Here is a 17,216-nt window from a genome sequence, read left to right as displayed (position 1 = left end):
TTATCTTTCTTATTGTCAAGCGAAAAGCTTGAAAGGATGATTAAGCTTTTTCAAAAAATACCTGCTAGAGATCAATCGTCACAGAAACAACCAAACTAAGGAAATAGAGAAACAACATGAAAATAAGCCGACAGAAATAAAGATGAACATCAGAGCCGAAAATCTACCAAATGTTTTCAAATCTGATAAAACATTAAACGACAACTCTTAGCAAAAACACAAGGCCATTACAGTAACCACGCTGTTAATTAACCATTCGTAAAAAGCAACAGGTATAAAATATACTGATTGCCATTTGATAATTCTATGCACAAAATTATTTACGGCAAAACATCTAGTAACCGATTGCGATACCCTTGCTTATCGCAAGGGTATAACAAACAGCCATCTGACAGTTAGAATAAAGTCAATGAAAAGATGGTAGGTTGAGCGAGAGCCAAAAAAAATATCAACTTCCAATTTAAACTTCCGATTTCACCTTTTTCACGATCTGATTTTCAAAGAAAAAAAAACGCCAAATTTTAGATATTTAAGATATCTTAAAAGTATATTTTGAAAATAGATAACAAATGGTTGGAGAAGTGTAAAATAACTCTAGAGGAAACTGATGAAAGCTTTGAACATTTTCAATTTTCGAACTTCAAAGGAAAAAAAAACATGTCACAACATTATTAGGTAAACTTTTTATTCCGACGGTAAATCTGAAAACTTTAGAATCTTTAGAAAATCGAATCTTTAGTTACCTTTACACTTTTGCCTTCCTTTATCTTCCAGTAAGATTTGTCTTTCTTTTAACAAAGAAAATGAAACTGATAAAATCATAAGTCAAACCGCGAAAAATCAAATTTGAGCCTGAACAATTTTAAAGCTTTTTCCGAACAAAAAAATTATCACGACCTATAAAATAGTCTTAAGTACGTTCATCGACTCTTAAATAGTTAGTTTTTAATGAAAATTGACCCAAACTCAGAAAACTGGGGCCATTGCAATACTGAATTTTCCGGCAATTAGCTGCTCTTTGTTATTGAGGAGCGTAAATTAACTATAGCTTAGCAAATTAGTTAAATAGCAATCAAGAAAAGAACAACTGTAATTTGCGAAATATTCATAAAATAAATATTCAAAAAAGGTCTAATAACGGCAGAAAGAATAAGGTACAAAAACATTAACTTAGCTACTTAGTCATGGCTTTTTGCAATCCAATACTTTCACTTATATGTGTTTTCTTAGATACACAGCAGCAAACAACAGCTTTGAACTAGCAGTTGTAGCTATATTCACGTACAATTTTTGCTTAGCTTACGCTAAGAATTCGCACAAAATTTGACGATCTTGGTAAAGAAAAAGGGAACACATGCTCGTTTGCGTAATTGAGCTGAAACAAAAACAGAAAACTGAATAATTACACACAGGCGAAGCGGAGCTTCGCACCACTTGCGATACAACAAACGTAAACAAAAAAAATGAAAAATACTTAAAATAGATGAACCAAAATATTACTTTATCTCGATAAAATAAAACTAGGGACCCTGACGCAGGATGAATTGAGTAATTTCAAAAATTTGATTTGCCCACAACCTTAATTGTTTCTTTACTAAGGTATATGAGACATCACATTTTCTAGCAACAAACTTAGGGGGTCACCACTTCTGCAGGAGAATTTTTTGCAACCGGTTCTTTCGATCGAACCGAACCCTTCATCTCAGATTTAAAAGGATTGTTTTTAAAAGTCAAAATTTTCTAAAAACGATCAAAATTCCAATATCTATAATTTTTCGGTAGAAAGAAGGCCGTGGCCGCTTCAGCAGACAAAAATTCCAAAAAAAACAGTTTTCGATTAATCAATTCACCCAAGAAATGGCTGAATAGTTTTCGAGAAAAACCAAAAATTTTCGAAAAAACGGTTAAACTTTCAAAACATTGAGTTTTTCAAGGCCCCAACTTTTTTCTTAAAATAAATTGGACGTAGCAACTTAGGCAGATAGTCTTTCAATAACGTTTTATTTCGATTAAATTCGTAATATTAGATTTGGGTTGATACAAATACAAACACCCAAATAAAAAGTTCGTACCCATTTTCAATGGTCGGAGCAATCTAAAACATAAACCCATACTTTTCCATCAAACAGGAACTCCAGGTAAAAATGCCAATCAATACATTTGAAATTTGAATAAGCAACGGTTCAAAACTCGAGAAGCGAAAACAAAGCCAACGATCTTTGAGCGAAACCAGCTGAGCCAACAAAGTTTTAAAAATATTTAAGTCCCCCTTGAAACTATAATGAACAAAACTTGCACTGCAACTACCATGATACCAGCTTACAGTAAAAAAAACCGTTTTGTGCCAACTCGGCTGACAACACCTGAGCAGACAAACGGAAGTCCAACCACTCAAACTTTACCGGAAAAATTTCAATTCCATACATACAGAACAAAACAAGGTCCTGCCGAGATTTGAAAACCACGCCTAAGTGACCGCGCTACTTCCAGACCAAGTCGGAACAAACCTGGAAATTTTTTGGGTTCAAAAACTAAGCAATTTAGAACGACTTAAGGTTGACACTTTTTTGAGAAAACTGGATCGACATGCAATTTTTTTTATCCCGCTGGTAAATCTGAAAATTAAATCCACTTTCGAAACTAAAAGTCAATAACGTTTTTCGTGAACTTAGCACTCCTGCTGTTTGATAGTGGAGTTTGCCTTCCTTTTAGCAAAATAAATGACAAGAACTTCAAAAGAAATCAAAAGTCAAACCTCAAAAACGTAAATTTAAGCCTGAACAAAAAACAAAAAAATCATCGCGACCTATAAAAGAGTCTGCACTATGTTTCCGATTAAGATTAGTTTCCGATTAAGACGCTGGCTCTCGCAAGTGTTATAAGAAAATTTCAACAACGAAATTCATCCAATACTTACTTAATCCAACTGGAGTCTTTTCTCTGTTACCAAACTGATTTCCATCTCCAGTCACCGAATGCGACATCTCCAGGACCTTCCGACAGCTTCCCATTTCGAACACTGATTGAGGTCTCGGCTTTACCGCATCTTCTCCCACCCTCTGGCGCCTCTGTACCACTGCTCCTCCCATCGTGTGTGAAGAAGTTGACGCCACTCTAGATCTGGAAGGAGAACTAAAGTGTCGATTTATTGGTGGTTCCGAGTTCGGAGGTAAATCTCCCGAGAAGAAGTTCTGCTGCATGTTCACTTGCCGCAAAGCGTCAGTTGTTGTCTGAAGCCATGCCATTTGATTGTCGTGTGAGGATGTTGTTGAGATGGTGTCCTGGTTATGATCGTGCGCAACCGGGGTTGCGTCGTGTACATTGACAATTATACCTGCAAAGAAATCAATTAAGTTTTGAATCTAGGAGTCAAGCGCAATTTAGTTTCAATTTTCACATCGAATAACAGTTTTCATATGAGGTGAACTGCGATCACAAGTGCGATTTTTAAGTAACCAAGACGTATCTACCTTTTCGCATCATCTCTTCGGTAAAGTTGTCATTATTGAATGACACGTCAAATGCATTTCCAGATTCCGTATCTGAATCATCCTCATTATGATCCTGTTGAAGTAAACCCACAGTGTCCAGTTTGGAAGTGGAGCCTCTGTCTCGCTTTCTCTTGTTCTTCTTATCAATTAGAGCGTGGGATGATTTGCCAACACTGTCTATCGTCTTCGTGAAGGAGTCTGAAAATATGGAGACTGCACTTTGTATTTGTATAGTCTATCGAAAAAAGCTGAAAACTGAATGAAGCGCTGATTCTGATAACAATATTAGATTTGACAGAGAGGTGAAGCGGAGCTTCGCAACACTTGCGATGCAGAAAACGCATTGCAATTGCGCTACCAAATAGTGAATGATAAAAAAAGACAGAAATCAAAAAAAAATATGTTAGAAAAATTACTTGAAAAAATAACTTGACAAAAGAATTACAGCAACATAAACTTCATATTTGTATCGGACAAAGTTCATTAACAGCCCTTAAAAAGTAGAAAGGCAAGAAACTTTGGGTCGAAACCTGTTGAGCCGAAAACAAAAATGTCATAAAAAAATTCCATAAAATCAAGTGTTTACGACCCATCCAATTGAAACACATAATCCTATACGGATAAATTTTCCCCTCGAAATTACGCAAAATAAGTTGACTAAGTCGATATAACATAACCTGAAACTGTTTCAGCATTAAAAAAAACGAAAAAAAAATGAAAAAAAAACTATGGTAGCTTTACATATTTTTGAAATTCAGTTATAGTAATAACTGTTTAAATTGGAACAAAAGCCATGCTTTAAAAAGTAAACCAATAAAAATTCTAACAGATAAAAAAACTGCGCTTAAAAAACGGAGAATGAACCGACAGAAACTAGGACGAAAACCACAAACCCGAAAAAATAAAGAATTTTTTTTTTCAAATAGATAATTACAACCTGAAACGGGCTTGAACTAATTACTACTTAAGTGATAGTACTTTTATTTAAATTTGGAAGATGAAAGATCTTGTAAAAAGAAGATCTTCCAGAAGAAGTGAAGATCCTCTGGAAAAAGTTATTTACGGGAAAAAAGTCTAGTACCCGATTGTAATACCCTTGCTTATCGCAAGGGTAAAAAAAACGAGAAAAAAAAATCGAAAAAAACTTAAAATCAGACATAGTAAATTTATAAATTCGTGAAATTTCAATTTTAGTAAAAACTGTTTAAATTGGGTAAAACACTAAAAACCCTACCAGATAAACAATGGGGATTAAAAAAGGAAATTAAACCGACAGGAACTATGACGAAAACCAGGAACCCGAAAAAAAAAGGATAATTTTTAAAGATAATCAACAACCTGAAACGGGGTTGAACTGATAGCCAGCTAAGTGATAGTACTTTTATTTGAACTTTCAAAAAATTGAGCATGTCAGATGAAAGATCCTCTAGAAAGGACGATCCTGTGGACAAAGTTGTTTATGTGAAAAAAGTCTTTGTATCCGAATCGCAAGAGTAATAAACAATTGAATTATGCAACAGCTCGCCGTGCATAAGTTTTCAACTCGTTAATCAGAATAAGAAATTACTGCGTAATTCACCTTAATATTTAAACGATTTTTAGCCTAGATTTATAAGAAAATGGCAATATAACTACTTCACAGATGTATTTTAATATACCTAAATTTTGCAACAACAACAAACTCCGCATCATAAGCAATCAAGGGCATGCGAAAAAATTGTTGATCCGATAAGATTTACCTCGAATGTAACAGGTGGCCTCCGAACATACATAAGGAACTCTTTGGGACAAAAATTGATAAGGAATGTCTTTATACTGAGTTATTCAAAGTTTAATTACCCTAGCGAGTTGTAAAAACAACAAGACGTGTAAGGCAGGCGTCCAAAAAAATTAAAAATGTCTCTAAAAATTTGGAAAACTGTCCGCTGGTTTTTGGACCATGCTTTTGCGACCAGAAACCATACAAAATACGTTCAGACAGTCATTTCAAAACCGATAAACATCTTTTTGCTCACCTTTCATATATGTAAAAACAATAAACTAACAAACCTTCGTTGGAGGCGGTGTAGATACACGTCTCAGATCTCGATGAGTACAAATTACTATTGACAGCTCCAGTTTTCCCTAAACATTATCAACTCTAGTTTTCCAAGAAAACGCATACGTTTTAATTTATCAAATGCAAATAAAAACGAACTTCGATAGTTTTTACTTCCGCGACTCGACTTATTCTTCGCATTGTCCGTCAAGTAAAGAGACCTCGGCCTTCCAGACATTGCTCGACTCTGGCCATTATGTATCCCAGTCATAGCTGGTTTCCGCAACATCGCCGAGAGCGTCTGAGTCGTGAACGATTCCGCGAAAGCATTCGAAGAATCGCTCTGATTCAAAACATTTGCCTTCGGTTTCGTTCCGCTCGGATTTGCAGCCGTTGGGTAATTAGGAACCTGTCCAGAATGGGTGAGTTGGGACTCTGAATTTGGGTGGATGTTTGTGGGGGTCCATCTAGTTGATCCTATTCTGATTGCAGACATGGTGCTGACCTGAACAATTTTGTTATTTAGTAGTGCAGCGCATCTTTTAGGGGACATCGAAAGAAGCACAGCGCATCTTCGATCAAACCTTTCAAAAGCAAATTCTGAGAAGCATTTTTGGACTTCAAGGAATCATGAAGAATGCAATTAAAACTATTGCATTAATCAGAAATTTTCCTTACACGATAAAACCCAGATTCTATTATAATAAGCTAAGTCCACGATTATACCCAGATTTTCTATTATAATAAGCTAAGTCCGCAGCCACTGCTTTTCCAAAAATTTTTATACCCAAAAAAATTTCTAAGAATTATTAGATAGATTTATGACACAGGTGAAAAAAACGGAGCTTCCCACAACATGCAAGTAAACATAAATATTTTAAGAAATTGAAATTTGAAAAAAAAATAGGTGAACCAAAATTTTCGTATGTCTAAATAAAAAAAACAACTAGTGACCCAGCTAAAGCTTGAGGTATGTTTGATATTTAAACACTTTGCTATATTGATGCGGCACAAAAAATGGGGTTTCAAAAATTGGTTTTTGCCCAAAACCTTAGTTGCTTCTCTGCTGAAATAAATGAGAAGAGCAGAAATTTTTGAGATGTTAAACAAGTTATTAACCCAAAAAAAGTCTTTATTCCAGTTTGATAACGCTTGCTAATCGCAAGCGTAATGATTGTAGGTATGATTAAGCCACTTGAGGCGAAAATTAGTAGCATTTTTAAAATGGACAGTTCATAGCAATGAAATTTAGTCGGAGATTTCGAAATAAAAATTAAGCACTGCAGAGCAATCAAACGAATATGACCTAATAGGTTGAGAACTCTTCGATATGAAATTTTTACCGTACCAATTAACAAGACTTGATTAAATGGGGTTGCGATCAAATGTCAATATTTCTTTTGAGAAGTGTCATTTTTTTCTATTACGACGAATATTCACCTTTTTCTTGTCAATGATAAGTCGCGTGAGACAAATTATCATTAACTACCAAACTTGAATCGTGACAAAGGGGCTGGCAATGACACTGTGTTTACCTTTTTGCTCGCTCGTTTGGGATCACTGCTAGTAGCAGGACTCAAAGCATCTTCAATTGTAGCGTAGTCGATTCCAAATACGGTCGGAGACAGAATTTTGGTGGTCAGAAACTTCACTGTTTTCTAAACAACATGAGCAAATAATAATTTTGAACCGGTTTTTTTTCTGCAGCACTATTTTTCAAGCTTTCGATACTCAAGATGAAGCTTGAACTCCAAAAAGTGAAAATGTTGTCGGCAAAAAAGAGATGTGATCACTGACTTCTGGCTGCATATTCACAACCTTTTCATGTCCCCATTTTGCGGCTGTATAAAATAACACAAAATAATGCCAGTTACACAAAAAATTCGTATCATAGGTTTTAATAATGAGCTGATTCTGCGTAAATGAAAACTATTCACACTGAAAACAACACCTGCAAAGACCTGATGACGATTTTTAGAAATGAAACAAGGATAGCCAGTTGATTTGCAAGTAGCACAAAATGTTCCGAACATATTCATTAGTGTCGTTGGTGCGATGAGAAAACTATTCAAATGGATAAAACTTTAGCGAAATAACCAAAAACGACAAAAGATGGCTTCCAAAAACGTATAACACAAAATGAAAAAAAAATCAGAAAAACGTTCTAAAATTTTTTCAGTTTCTCTTCAAAAAAGCGCAAAATGAAGATTCCAAAACTTTTTCGTTATACTTTTTTCACTAAAGTTTTTCAGTTTTTGAATAGAAACTTTTTTATAAGACCGAATTGCTTTGCTTGCTTTATTCGCTCGAAATTAGCGCGCGAAATTTTTCTCCACACTAGGAAAACGCTTTGGAAATTTTAAAAAGTCATTCGAATTCCGCCTACACGGGCTTCAAGTTGATATATCATACAACGCATTCCGATGACTTTGTCGGGTATCTTTTATTGAGAGAAAAAATGAAATAACAAAACACATCCGAAGACAAAGTTTCTCCCCATTATGAGTGGCCGGAACAATTATTTTAGTTAGAACATAAATTGAGAAGTCAAGTCATACAATTGAGACATTGGTATAATGGAAAAAGTTCTGAACAATTTCTAGGGTTGAGAATTGCGAAGTTTGACTTTTATGGTACATAATTTTTGTCTGGTAACCTCTCAGGTGGGCGGCGGATATCAAGCCGAAGGAGATTCATACCAAAATATAAGAAAGGAACTTATAGCAAACAATAAGAAAAGGAGCAATATGGTTTTAAAAGACCATTTGTGATAGCCATACACATTGCGATACAAATGTATCTCATATTCTTTTTTTATTATTATTTTGAAATATTAAGAATATAAGATCATTTTATATATAGTTTGCAGTTGATAATTAAAACATTGTCGAAAACCAGTAATGCTTGGACTGGTCGAAAACCATTCAAAGAAACTTTGCCTATCAAACGACGCAATATGAGTCTAACTGAGCCAATATAGTAAGATCATAAACCCTTTAGGCCAAATAAAAGGTTTAAAAAAAAGTTAAACAAAAACGGAGAAAAAATATATTAACAACGCAGAAAGCAGCAAAATTCAACAGCGTCGATTCTGAGCTTCGCACCACTTGCGATACAAAACAGGAGAAACAATTGAATCTACCAAAAGAATAAGACGTTTTGAAACAAAAACATGCCAAGACAATAGCAAGTGAAATAAGCATCGAAAGATAATGCACCCAGCCAAAAAAAAAATCAACAAAACTTAAGACTTATGAAAAGTTAATAGCCCTCAAAACACATAAACAATTAAAAAAATTTATTTGCTTGCCAAATGAAACAAAATGATACCAACTAAGCCAATAAAATATAGGCTAAAACATATAAGCCCAAAAAAAAGAAAAAAATTTAAGACTACTAAGAATTTTTTAAGTCCCCCTCACCCTCAAACACAGACAAACTTTTTTCGCTCGTCGAAACACGCAATATAAGTTCAATACGCCGATATAACATAGGTCATTTTTGAAATTTCGAATAAAAAATTAGATGGCCTTAAAGCTCATTGAATTTGTAGAACAATTTATTAAGGACACTTTTTTGTTAAAATTAGCCCAATTTCAGAAAACTCGATAAATAGGTAAAACTTTTGTTTCGCTGGGAAATCTGATAAATAGTTTCCATTTTCAAAATTAGAAGTCGATCACGTTTTTCGTGATCTATACAATTTTGCTATTCAAAAGTGGATTTTGCCTTCCTTTGAACAATAGAAATGCACTGAAAAATCAAAAATGAGCGTGAACAAATTTTAGGACTTTTTCCCGAAAAACAAAAAAAATCAGCGAGACCTATATAAGAGTACTCATTATGTTCATTACTCTCAAAAAAAACGTTACTACAATATGGCAACTAAGCCGACAAAACATAAGCAGACAATAATAAGCCAACAATGTTTTTGAAACGGACTATTTCCCGTTTGAAAAAAAAAACAAGTCCTTTCAGATGCAAACCCAGGGCCTTCGCCGTCAGAGATGCATTAGTCACCTAGAGGCCAAGTGTGCCGGAGACGCGAAGAAATTTGAATTCATAATGAGCTGAACCTAACTTTACTATTTCTATTTTTGACCACTCTGTGAACAAAGTTATTTACGGGAAAAAATCAAGTATGCGATTGCAATACCCTTGCTTAGCACAAGGGTAAATAGACTGCAAATATGCACTTCTTAAGCCTGTTGTTCACAAAATAACAGGGTTGAAAAAACTGCAGTGATTCTGTCAGATGAGTTGCAGATGTGGAGAAAAAAAAAGTTTCCGAGTTGACAACTCTTGCTTATCTGATTTCTTATTTTTTTACACTGACAAAACTGCGCTTCGGAAACACTAACGAGAACACCACATAAAGTGCATTAAAAAAATGAAATAAGCCTCGAAATAGTGAAATTCGGCAACGTCTCGGATTCGCCCTTCGACCCGGAAATTTCTATTCTCACGCACTAACCACGGACGCTTAAAAAGTCACAAAAACTAGCCAGAAAAAGCAGAGAACAGATTCTATGAAAATTCGAATGCTACAGATCGTGATTATAGCAAAATTGCCACCAAATAAATGAACACTTTATAGTAATTTTAGTTGCGAGTTAGACTAGAAAAAACAGAAGGTTCGTTCAAATACACTACGCTCGCAAGTGTAAAAATAGGTATTATTCAGGTTTAAAAATCTGCAAAACTGATAGGTAAAAAGTTTGACGTTTCATCCTGCTGATACTCCCCGTCGTATCTAGTTTACCATACTATCCTGAAAAATGACGATATGAATCTGACAGATTTTGCACAGAAAAGTATTATCACGGTTGAGGCTAATTCAAATAAAAACATCATATAGGTTGCGGTTGAAATTTTTGATCTCAGACATTCTATATTTTCAGATGCCTAAAAATCCCAATTCTTCCTTTGCTTTTGTTATATGAGTTTCTACGTGAGAATGAACTTCTGCGCAGGTTCTATTGGATTCATTGGGTTCATTGCCTCAAGTTTCAATATATCTCAACTGCAAAAATTGAAGTAAAAACGAAGGCAAACGCACTCTCTGATAAGTGTTCACGAAACAAATTACTAGTCGAACGATAGATAATCGAATAAGCATTGCTTAGTCGTGAAGACCTTATTTCTCAAATAAAGATTTACAAAGAGAGAAAAGGATGTTTCGGACCTTTTGCGACGCAGAATTACCATTAAAAAGACAAAAACAGAGTGACATAAAAAAAGGTAAATGTCAGCCTTAAAAAATAAAACTTTCGCTGTAGACCGGAATTAAACCTCCGACCTGGATATTAGAGTCTCATATCATCGCATATGCATCACAATTCGCTAAGAAAATTACTAACACTAGCTGCCAACAAACAAGCTACAGTTACTAATGAAATGCAGTTTAAGTACCACGAAAAAAATTGATTCAATGTTCCGAAATTGATATTCCGACCTGTAGATAAGGAGTCTCAAGGCCCCACATCTGCCCCACGGTCGCTTGGATTAAGCTAACACTAGCAACAATAAAGCAGCAACAGATACTATTAAAACGCCTATGGTTGGAAATATACCAAAAAGTCCACCAAATGAGCACTTTTCTTTGCGACTTGTGTTGGGAGAAAAATTGCTTCCTAGTATTACACTAAAATCCGCTTTTTGTTAAAATATCAAACATAACACATAGCCAACAGAAAGTAACAAAATAGTCAAAAACGCAGAACAGAAAAAAAAACTGACCTGAAAGTTTCAAAGAAAAATTCGATTGCTTTAAAGCTTTTTGAATTCAAGAACAGGTTATGATTGACATTTTTAAAATTAAATCTAGCCAAAAATAACAGCCAAACTTCTATTTCAATTATGTAAGTTTTGAAGAAAAAAAACAAGAAAAAAGATTTTAAAGAAAAATGTAGTTCGCAAAAACCGATATTTTTTTTTGAAGTGTACATCAATTGGAATACACTAGCAAGCACATTTGCATTAATCAATCGGCTTGCAGACATCGATGAAACTTCAAAATATTTTAAAAGTATTTTAGAGTGAACTGGGGTACAATTATGAAAGTATGATAGATAGGTCTCAGGAAAAAGCAACTACGAAAGACGCAAACTTAAAATCTTGTGAATTTTTGTACCCTATAGTAGTCAAGTTTTTTTCAGCAAGCAATTCAGATTATGAAAATTTTGTACCCAAAAAGGAATGGCTAATAGTCAATTCATCTAATCATGCCAATCAAGCGATGCATTTAAAAACAGACCCTGAAAGCACCCAAATGTAGGATTGCGAATTTCAAATTTAGTGCAGTTTTTTAAAATTAAGTTTTGTGAAAAATTTAATTCTTTAAGTGAAAAACCTTATAAAAGTCATATCTCGGAAGATGAACAGTTTTTAGTAGCCATAAAGGAGTGCAAAATGCAATCTCTGAGATTACTGTAACAGTAACCAACTATAGAGTATATAGAAATTAAGAAAACTTTAAAGAATTTTCTTAAAGAAATTTTATTATGTTTTTGCGATCTAAGATTTTTGAAAAAATTCAAGTGTTAATTTTGAAAAGTTTTTTACGAAGAAAAAACTATCAAATCTGGCCAACAAAAATGATTTGGTTATTTATATTTGGAGGCCAATTTCGCAACTGGAAAAATTCTAACACCATCCCACAAGAGGGTTGCTAATTTGGAGTTTTGATAAGTTTTCAAATGCAAATCTTTTAAAAACTTTAAAGCAAATCATAAAAACGTCACTTCTCAGAAAATCAAAACCTTTGAGAATACATAATTGTGGGCAAGATTTGCATCTCCTGAAAAAAGGCAGGCAGCACCCGACCAAAGGGTTGCTGATATTAATTGTTGTGAACTTTTGGAAAATTGTTAGAAAACCACAGAAAATCTTAGGAAACATCAAATCTCGGAATCTAGAATGATTTGAGCAGTCATTATTTGAGTCAAGATTTGCAAACCCATATAGTATCCTGGCAGCACCCCACCATAGGGTTGCTAATTTCAAGTTGGCGAGGTTTTTCAAATCTGAAAACTTCAAAACAATTTTCAAAACATCATAAAAAAACGTCAGATCATGGAAACTATAAGGATCAGAAACTATAAGGATCAGAGAGAACACTAACATAGGGTTGCTACTTTCATTTTTACTGCAATTTTTTTGACTTTCGATTTTTTTGTCAACTTTTTTTTTGTTTTAGGAAACTTTGTTAAAAAGAATCATTAAGTAAAAAAAGGATCAAAAAGGATCTCGGTAGTCAAAAGGATTGGAGCATGAAAAATTTAAACACAAAATTTGCAACTCTGAAAGTACCCTGACAGCAACTTAACACCATAAGGTAGCTCATTTCAAGTGAGGTGAAGTTTTTTAAATCTAAATGTTCTAATTTTTTTTTTCAAAGAAATCATAAGAAATCATCACATCTCGGAAGCTGAAGTGATTAAAGCACCGATATTAAGAGGCAAAATTTGCAACCTCTGGAAGTACCTTGACCGCACTCCATCATCATAGGGTTGCTAGTTTCAAGTGTGGTGAAGTTTTTTTAAATCTAAATTTTTTAATTTTTTTTTCAAAGAAATCATAAAAAATCATCCCATCACGGAAGCTGAAGGAATTAGAGCATACATATTTTGAGGCAAAATTTGCAACCTCTAAAAGTATCTTGACCTCACTCTATCATCATAGGGTTGCTAATTTCAAGTGTGGTGAAGTTTTTCGTGACCTTTACATTTTGCTGTTCGATAGTGGAGATTGCCTTCCTTCGAACAATAGAAATGCATTGAGCTTAAAAAAAACCACAAGTCAAACCAAGAAAAATCAAAATAGAGCGTGATCAAAATTTCAGACTTTTTCCTGAAAAAAAATCAGTAAGACCTATCTAAGAGCGCTCACTACGTTCAATACTCTTAATAATAAAGCAAACTCAAAAATTGAACAAAAAGTTATTAATAGGAAAAAAGTCTTGTTCCCGAACGCAAAACAATTGTTCTCACAGGTGTAAAAAACGTCGCTAACTGACAGTTGGAAATGAGTAATGAACGCAAAAAAGATTTAAAAAAACTGACGTCTTTTTGAAAAAACTTCAACTTGCGTTTGACCCTTTTTAGATAAAATTAACCCAATTTGAGAAACCTGGATCAATAGATAAAATTTTGTTTCACTGCGTAATGTTGATAATTAAATTCCATTTTCTAAATTAGAAGGCAATCACGTTTTCGTGACCTTTACATTTTTGCTGTTCGATAGTGGAGTTTGCCTTCGTTTTAACAAAAGAATCGAAATGAAGTTAAAAAGAAATCAAGTCAAACCACAAAAAAAATTGATTAAAAATAAATTTCAAGGCTTCCACTGGAAAAAAAATGAAAACAAAAACCATCAAGACATGAGTAATTCGGGGATTGTAAATCTGAGATGTGAATTCTAATTCTTAAAAATAATTTCCTCTTTCGAAACAGAAGTCAATCAATTGTTTTTTTTTCGCGCCGTTTCCACGTTGGTAATTAGAGCTTCCCTTCAACAAATGATTTGAATTCAACATAAAAGTGAACCATTGTGGCACTCATTAAGGCAATAAAATGCATTAAAGAACGTCTCTGTTTATTAGGGCATATTTAAAAGTTCTTCCCGAGAAAAAACACTAAAACAAAAATCAACATGACAAATATAACTCTTCACTACGTTAATTGACGATTTCAAAAAATACTAAATCTGATATTGATAAGTCGGGAAGGTTTAGCGGGGGTAATTGGCTCTTCAAAGCTTAGAAGATTTATCCACAAAGAAAAGGACCAATATACGAGCTGTTCAGGCTCCCCTCTGGCATGACATCAACTTTTCGTTTGACAACCTTAATATTTACCAGCAGACCACGTTTTAAAACAATTTAGAAACAAATCAGAAAACCCATTTAAGCGAATGAAAAAAAAGGTCAACACAATGTTCTACACAGGCGAAACTGAGCTTCATACAACTAGCGATACAAAACTGAATGAATTCAAAATTGAATGCGTTTCTCTGCTTATTAGGGCATATTAAAAATTCTTCCCGAGAAAAAACAACGAAAAGAAAAATTAACATGACAACTATAACTCTTTACTACGTTTATTGACGACTTCAAAAAATATTTAATTCTTATATTGATAAGTAGGGGAAGACTAAGCGGGGGCATTAGGCTCTTCAAAGCTCCGAAAATAAATGTATTCACAAAGACAAGGACCAATATACGAGCTGTTCAGGCTCCCCTCTGGCATGACAAAAATTTTCGGTTTGACAACCCTAACATTTACCAGCAAACCAGGCTTTAACTCAATTTAGGAAAAATCAGAAAACCAGTGTAAGCGAAGGAAAAAAGGTGAACACAGGGTTCTACACAGGCGATACTGAGCTTTGCTCATTTTGCGATACAAAACTGAATGACTATGATAATAAGCAAATCAAATGACAAAACAAAGATTGAGACAATTTTTTTTAGAAAACTCTTTTTTTTTCTCAACATAAATTTGAAAAATTGCAGAAAACAACAAAAAAAACTCATCCAAAATACAATCCACCCTAGAAATTTTACAAAAAACTTTGAACAGGCTTTCAAAAACCTAACTTTCAAAAACCTAACTTTTCTGCGAGACCTAAGCCGACTAAAACAAACAGACACAAAATTCTTGAATACTCAATTATTTTCAATTTCCACAAAAAACAAGGCCTTGCTGAAATCAAAAATGTAGGATTTGTCGGCTCAATCATGGGTGTTACCACTGCAACAAATACACAGAACAGTCCTTGATTTTAAAAAGAAAACAATTTCTCGAAAAATCAAAAGTAGCAAAAAAAAATTGGCAAAACTTCGTGGTGCTGAACTACTTGCCCAGTAGCGAAATACATTAAGATGTTTTTTAATTTAACTAAAAAATGCGTCCACTGTAAGCAATTTTAGTGCTGCTATAAATTTGCAGACAAAAAACAAGCAGTCAGAATTTCGACAATGATATTTTGACGCGCGGACAGTTTTCTTTTGACAAAAAACAGGTCCTGGCCGGAGTCAAACCAATGACCTTTGTCTTTGTAGACAGGTTGCATGACCTTTTCTCCACATGCACAAATAAACGTCAGAATTGTGATTCCATACGGATGAAAGTAAAATTATTCAGGAGATTCTGTTCAACTAGCTAATCCAAAAAAAGTCTACATTCCGATTTGATATCATTTGCTGATTGCAAGCGTAATTATTTTCACAGAAAAAAAAATTAAAAACAGTATGCCACTCAAACAAAACCGAGTAAAATTTTGAACAAAATTTTCTCCGCGGAAAGAATAAAATAAACAAAAAAAACTTTCCAGAAAAAATTTAAAATTTTACATTTCTTGGTTTTTAAAAAGTGTCGTAGGAGTTGATTTTGAACTGATGACACAAATTTTCAAATTTGAGCTATTTGAATTTCAAATAATCGCTTAAAGTAATAGACAAAATTATGGTAAATAAGCCGACAGTATTAAGGCTGACACCCAACAAACTTTAAGCAATCCTCAACTAATTCGAAAAACAAACAATCACTAGACTTGCATGGACCACTTAAACATTACGATCCCTAAGTAAGTAATCAATGTCAGATGTAGGTGGAACATTAGAGAGAACTTAGAAATGAAAATTTACTTAATTGATTGATTTGTGAACAAAGTTAATTACGGGAAAAACGCCTAATACCGGGTTGCAATATCGCAAGGGTAAATATAGCCAATAAACAATTGGAGACAATCAATATATTTTTTTTCGAAACTTGACAAACTTGAAGAAAAGAAAACAAATCACATTGAAGTTCTCTAAATTTCAAGATTTTTATTTCAAGATTTTTAATAATGAACACTTTTTTCATACAAACTATTTCGATTAGAGAAAACCGACTCGGGGGGAATTTTTTATTCCGCTGTGAAATCTTAAGCTTAACAACCACTTTCGAACCTAAAGTCGTTCTCATTTGTTTTACTTCCAGCTAATTAATTTGAGCACAGGCGCGAATAGGAACTCCGCATCATTTGGGATACAATGCAAGCATAGGATTGCAGACTAGCGAATGAAAAATGAGACAAAAACAAAAAAACTTGAAAAAATCAAAAGATTAAAGTTTAAATAGCAAAACACATCTACCAGCATTGAAGAAGCATTCAATTTTTACCAAGCGACCACTAAGCCGCCAAAATATGAGTAGACGCCCATTGAGCTAAAAACAAAAAGAATGCCATGAAAAAAGATGCCATTTGGTTAAAAAGATAATCTGGAAGTTGTGATAATGTCCAAGACCATAACGTGCGAAGGCAACCGCATCACATCCAGGCCAAGTGGGAACAGGACTGGAAGTTGCTAAGAATCAGTAAAAAATCAATTTAATTTTCTTTTAAATTTGTTTTAAAAATTTTTTTACGTCTTATTGTTTAATTCCCGATTTTAAGACACTTACTCTGGCAAGCTCAATTGAACTTGAAACAAAATCAAAGTCCAACAGCAAAAAAATTAAATTTGATTTGATCAAATTTGAGGACTTTTTTCTGAAAAATTTCTTCGAGCAAAAATTCCGTTTATGGGCTCTTCTTTTGAAGATTTTGACCAAAACAATCGAGTGTTTTCGGCGCGCGCTCAACCCTAAAAAAATGAAAGCTCAAAAACAGATGCCGCTAAATAATACCAAAATGGTGACTCT

At 33.9% G+C, this 17,216-nt stretch overlaps 1 protein-coding gene across 1 annotated transcript in view; it reads right to left on the bottom strand.

The window, feature by feature from the left end:
- The window catches only part of LOC134839745 (ral GTPase-activating protein subunit alpha-1-like), a 328,394-nt gene that overhangs the window by 90,079 nt on the left and 221,099 nt on the right, over positions 1–17,216 (bottom strand). The window contains exons 17-21 of the mRNA XM_063855368.1: positions 7,065–7,187; positions 5,689–6,034; positions 5,541–5,615; positions 3,471–3,689; positions 2,918–3,334 (exon numbers count right to left, since the gene is read on the bottom strand). Of these exons, the coding sequence (XP_063711438.1) occupies positions 2,918–3,334; positions 3,471–3,689; positions 5,541–5,615; positions 5,689–6,034; positions 7,065–7,187 (1,180 nt within the window). The remainder of the gene's footprint in view (positions 1–2,917; positions 3,335–3,470; positions 3,690–5,540; positions 5,616–5,688; positions 6,035–7,064; positions 7,188–17,216) is intronic.

The sequence above is a fragment of the Symsagittifera roscoffensis genome, chromosome 2 (genome assembly GCF_963678635.1).
Source record: "Symsagittifera roscoffensis chromosome 2, txSymRosc1.1, whole genome shotgun sequence".
Taxonomy (NCBI): Eukaryota; Metazoa; Xenacoelomorpha; order Acoela; family Convolutidae; genus Symsagittifera; species Symsagittifera roscoffensis.
The sequence above is the reverse complement of the archived record's forward strand: the minus strand, read 5'-3'. Positions and strand labels throughout refer to the sequence as shown.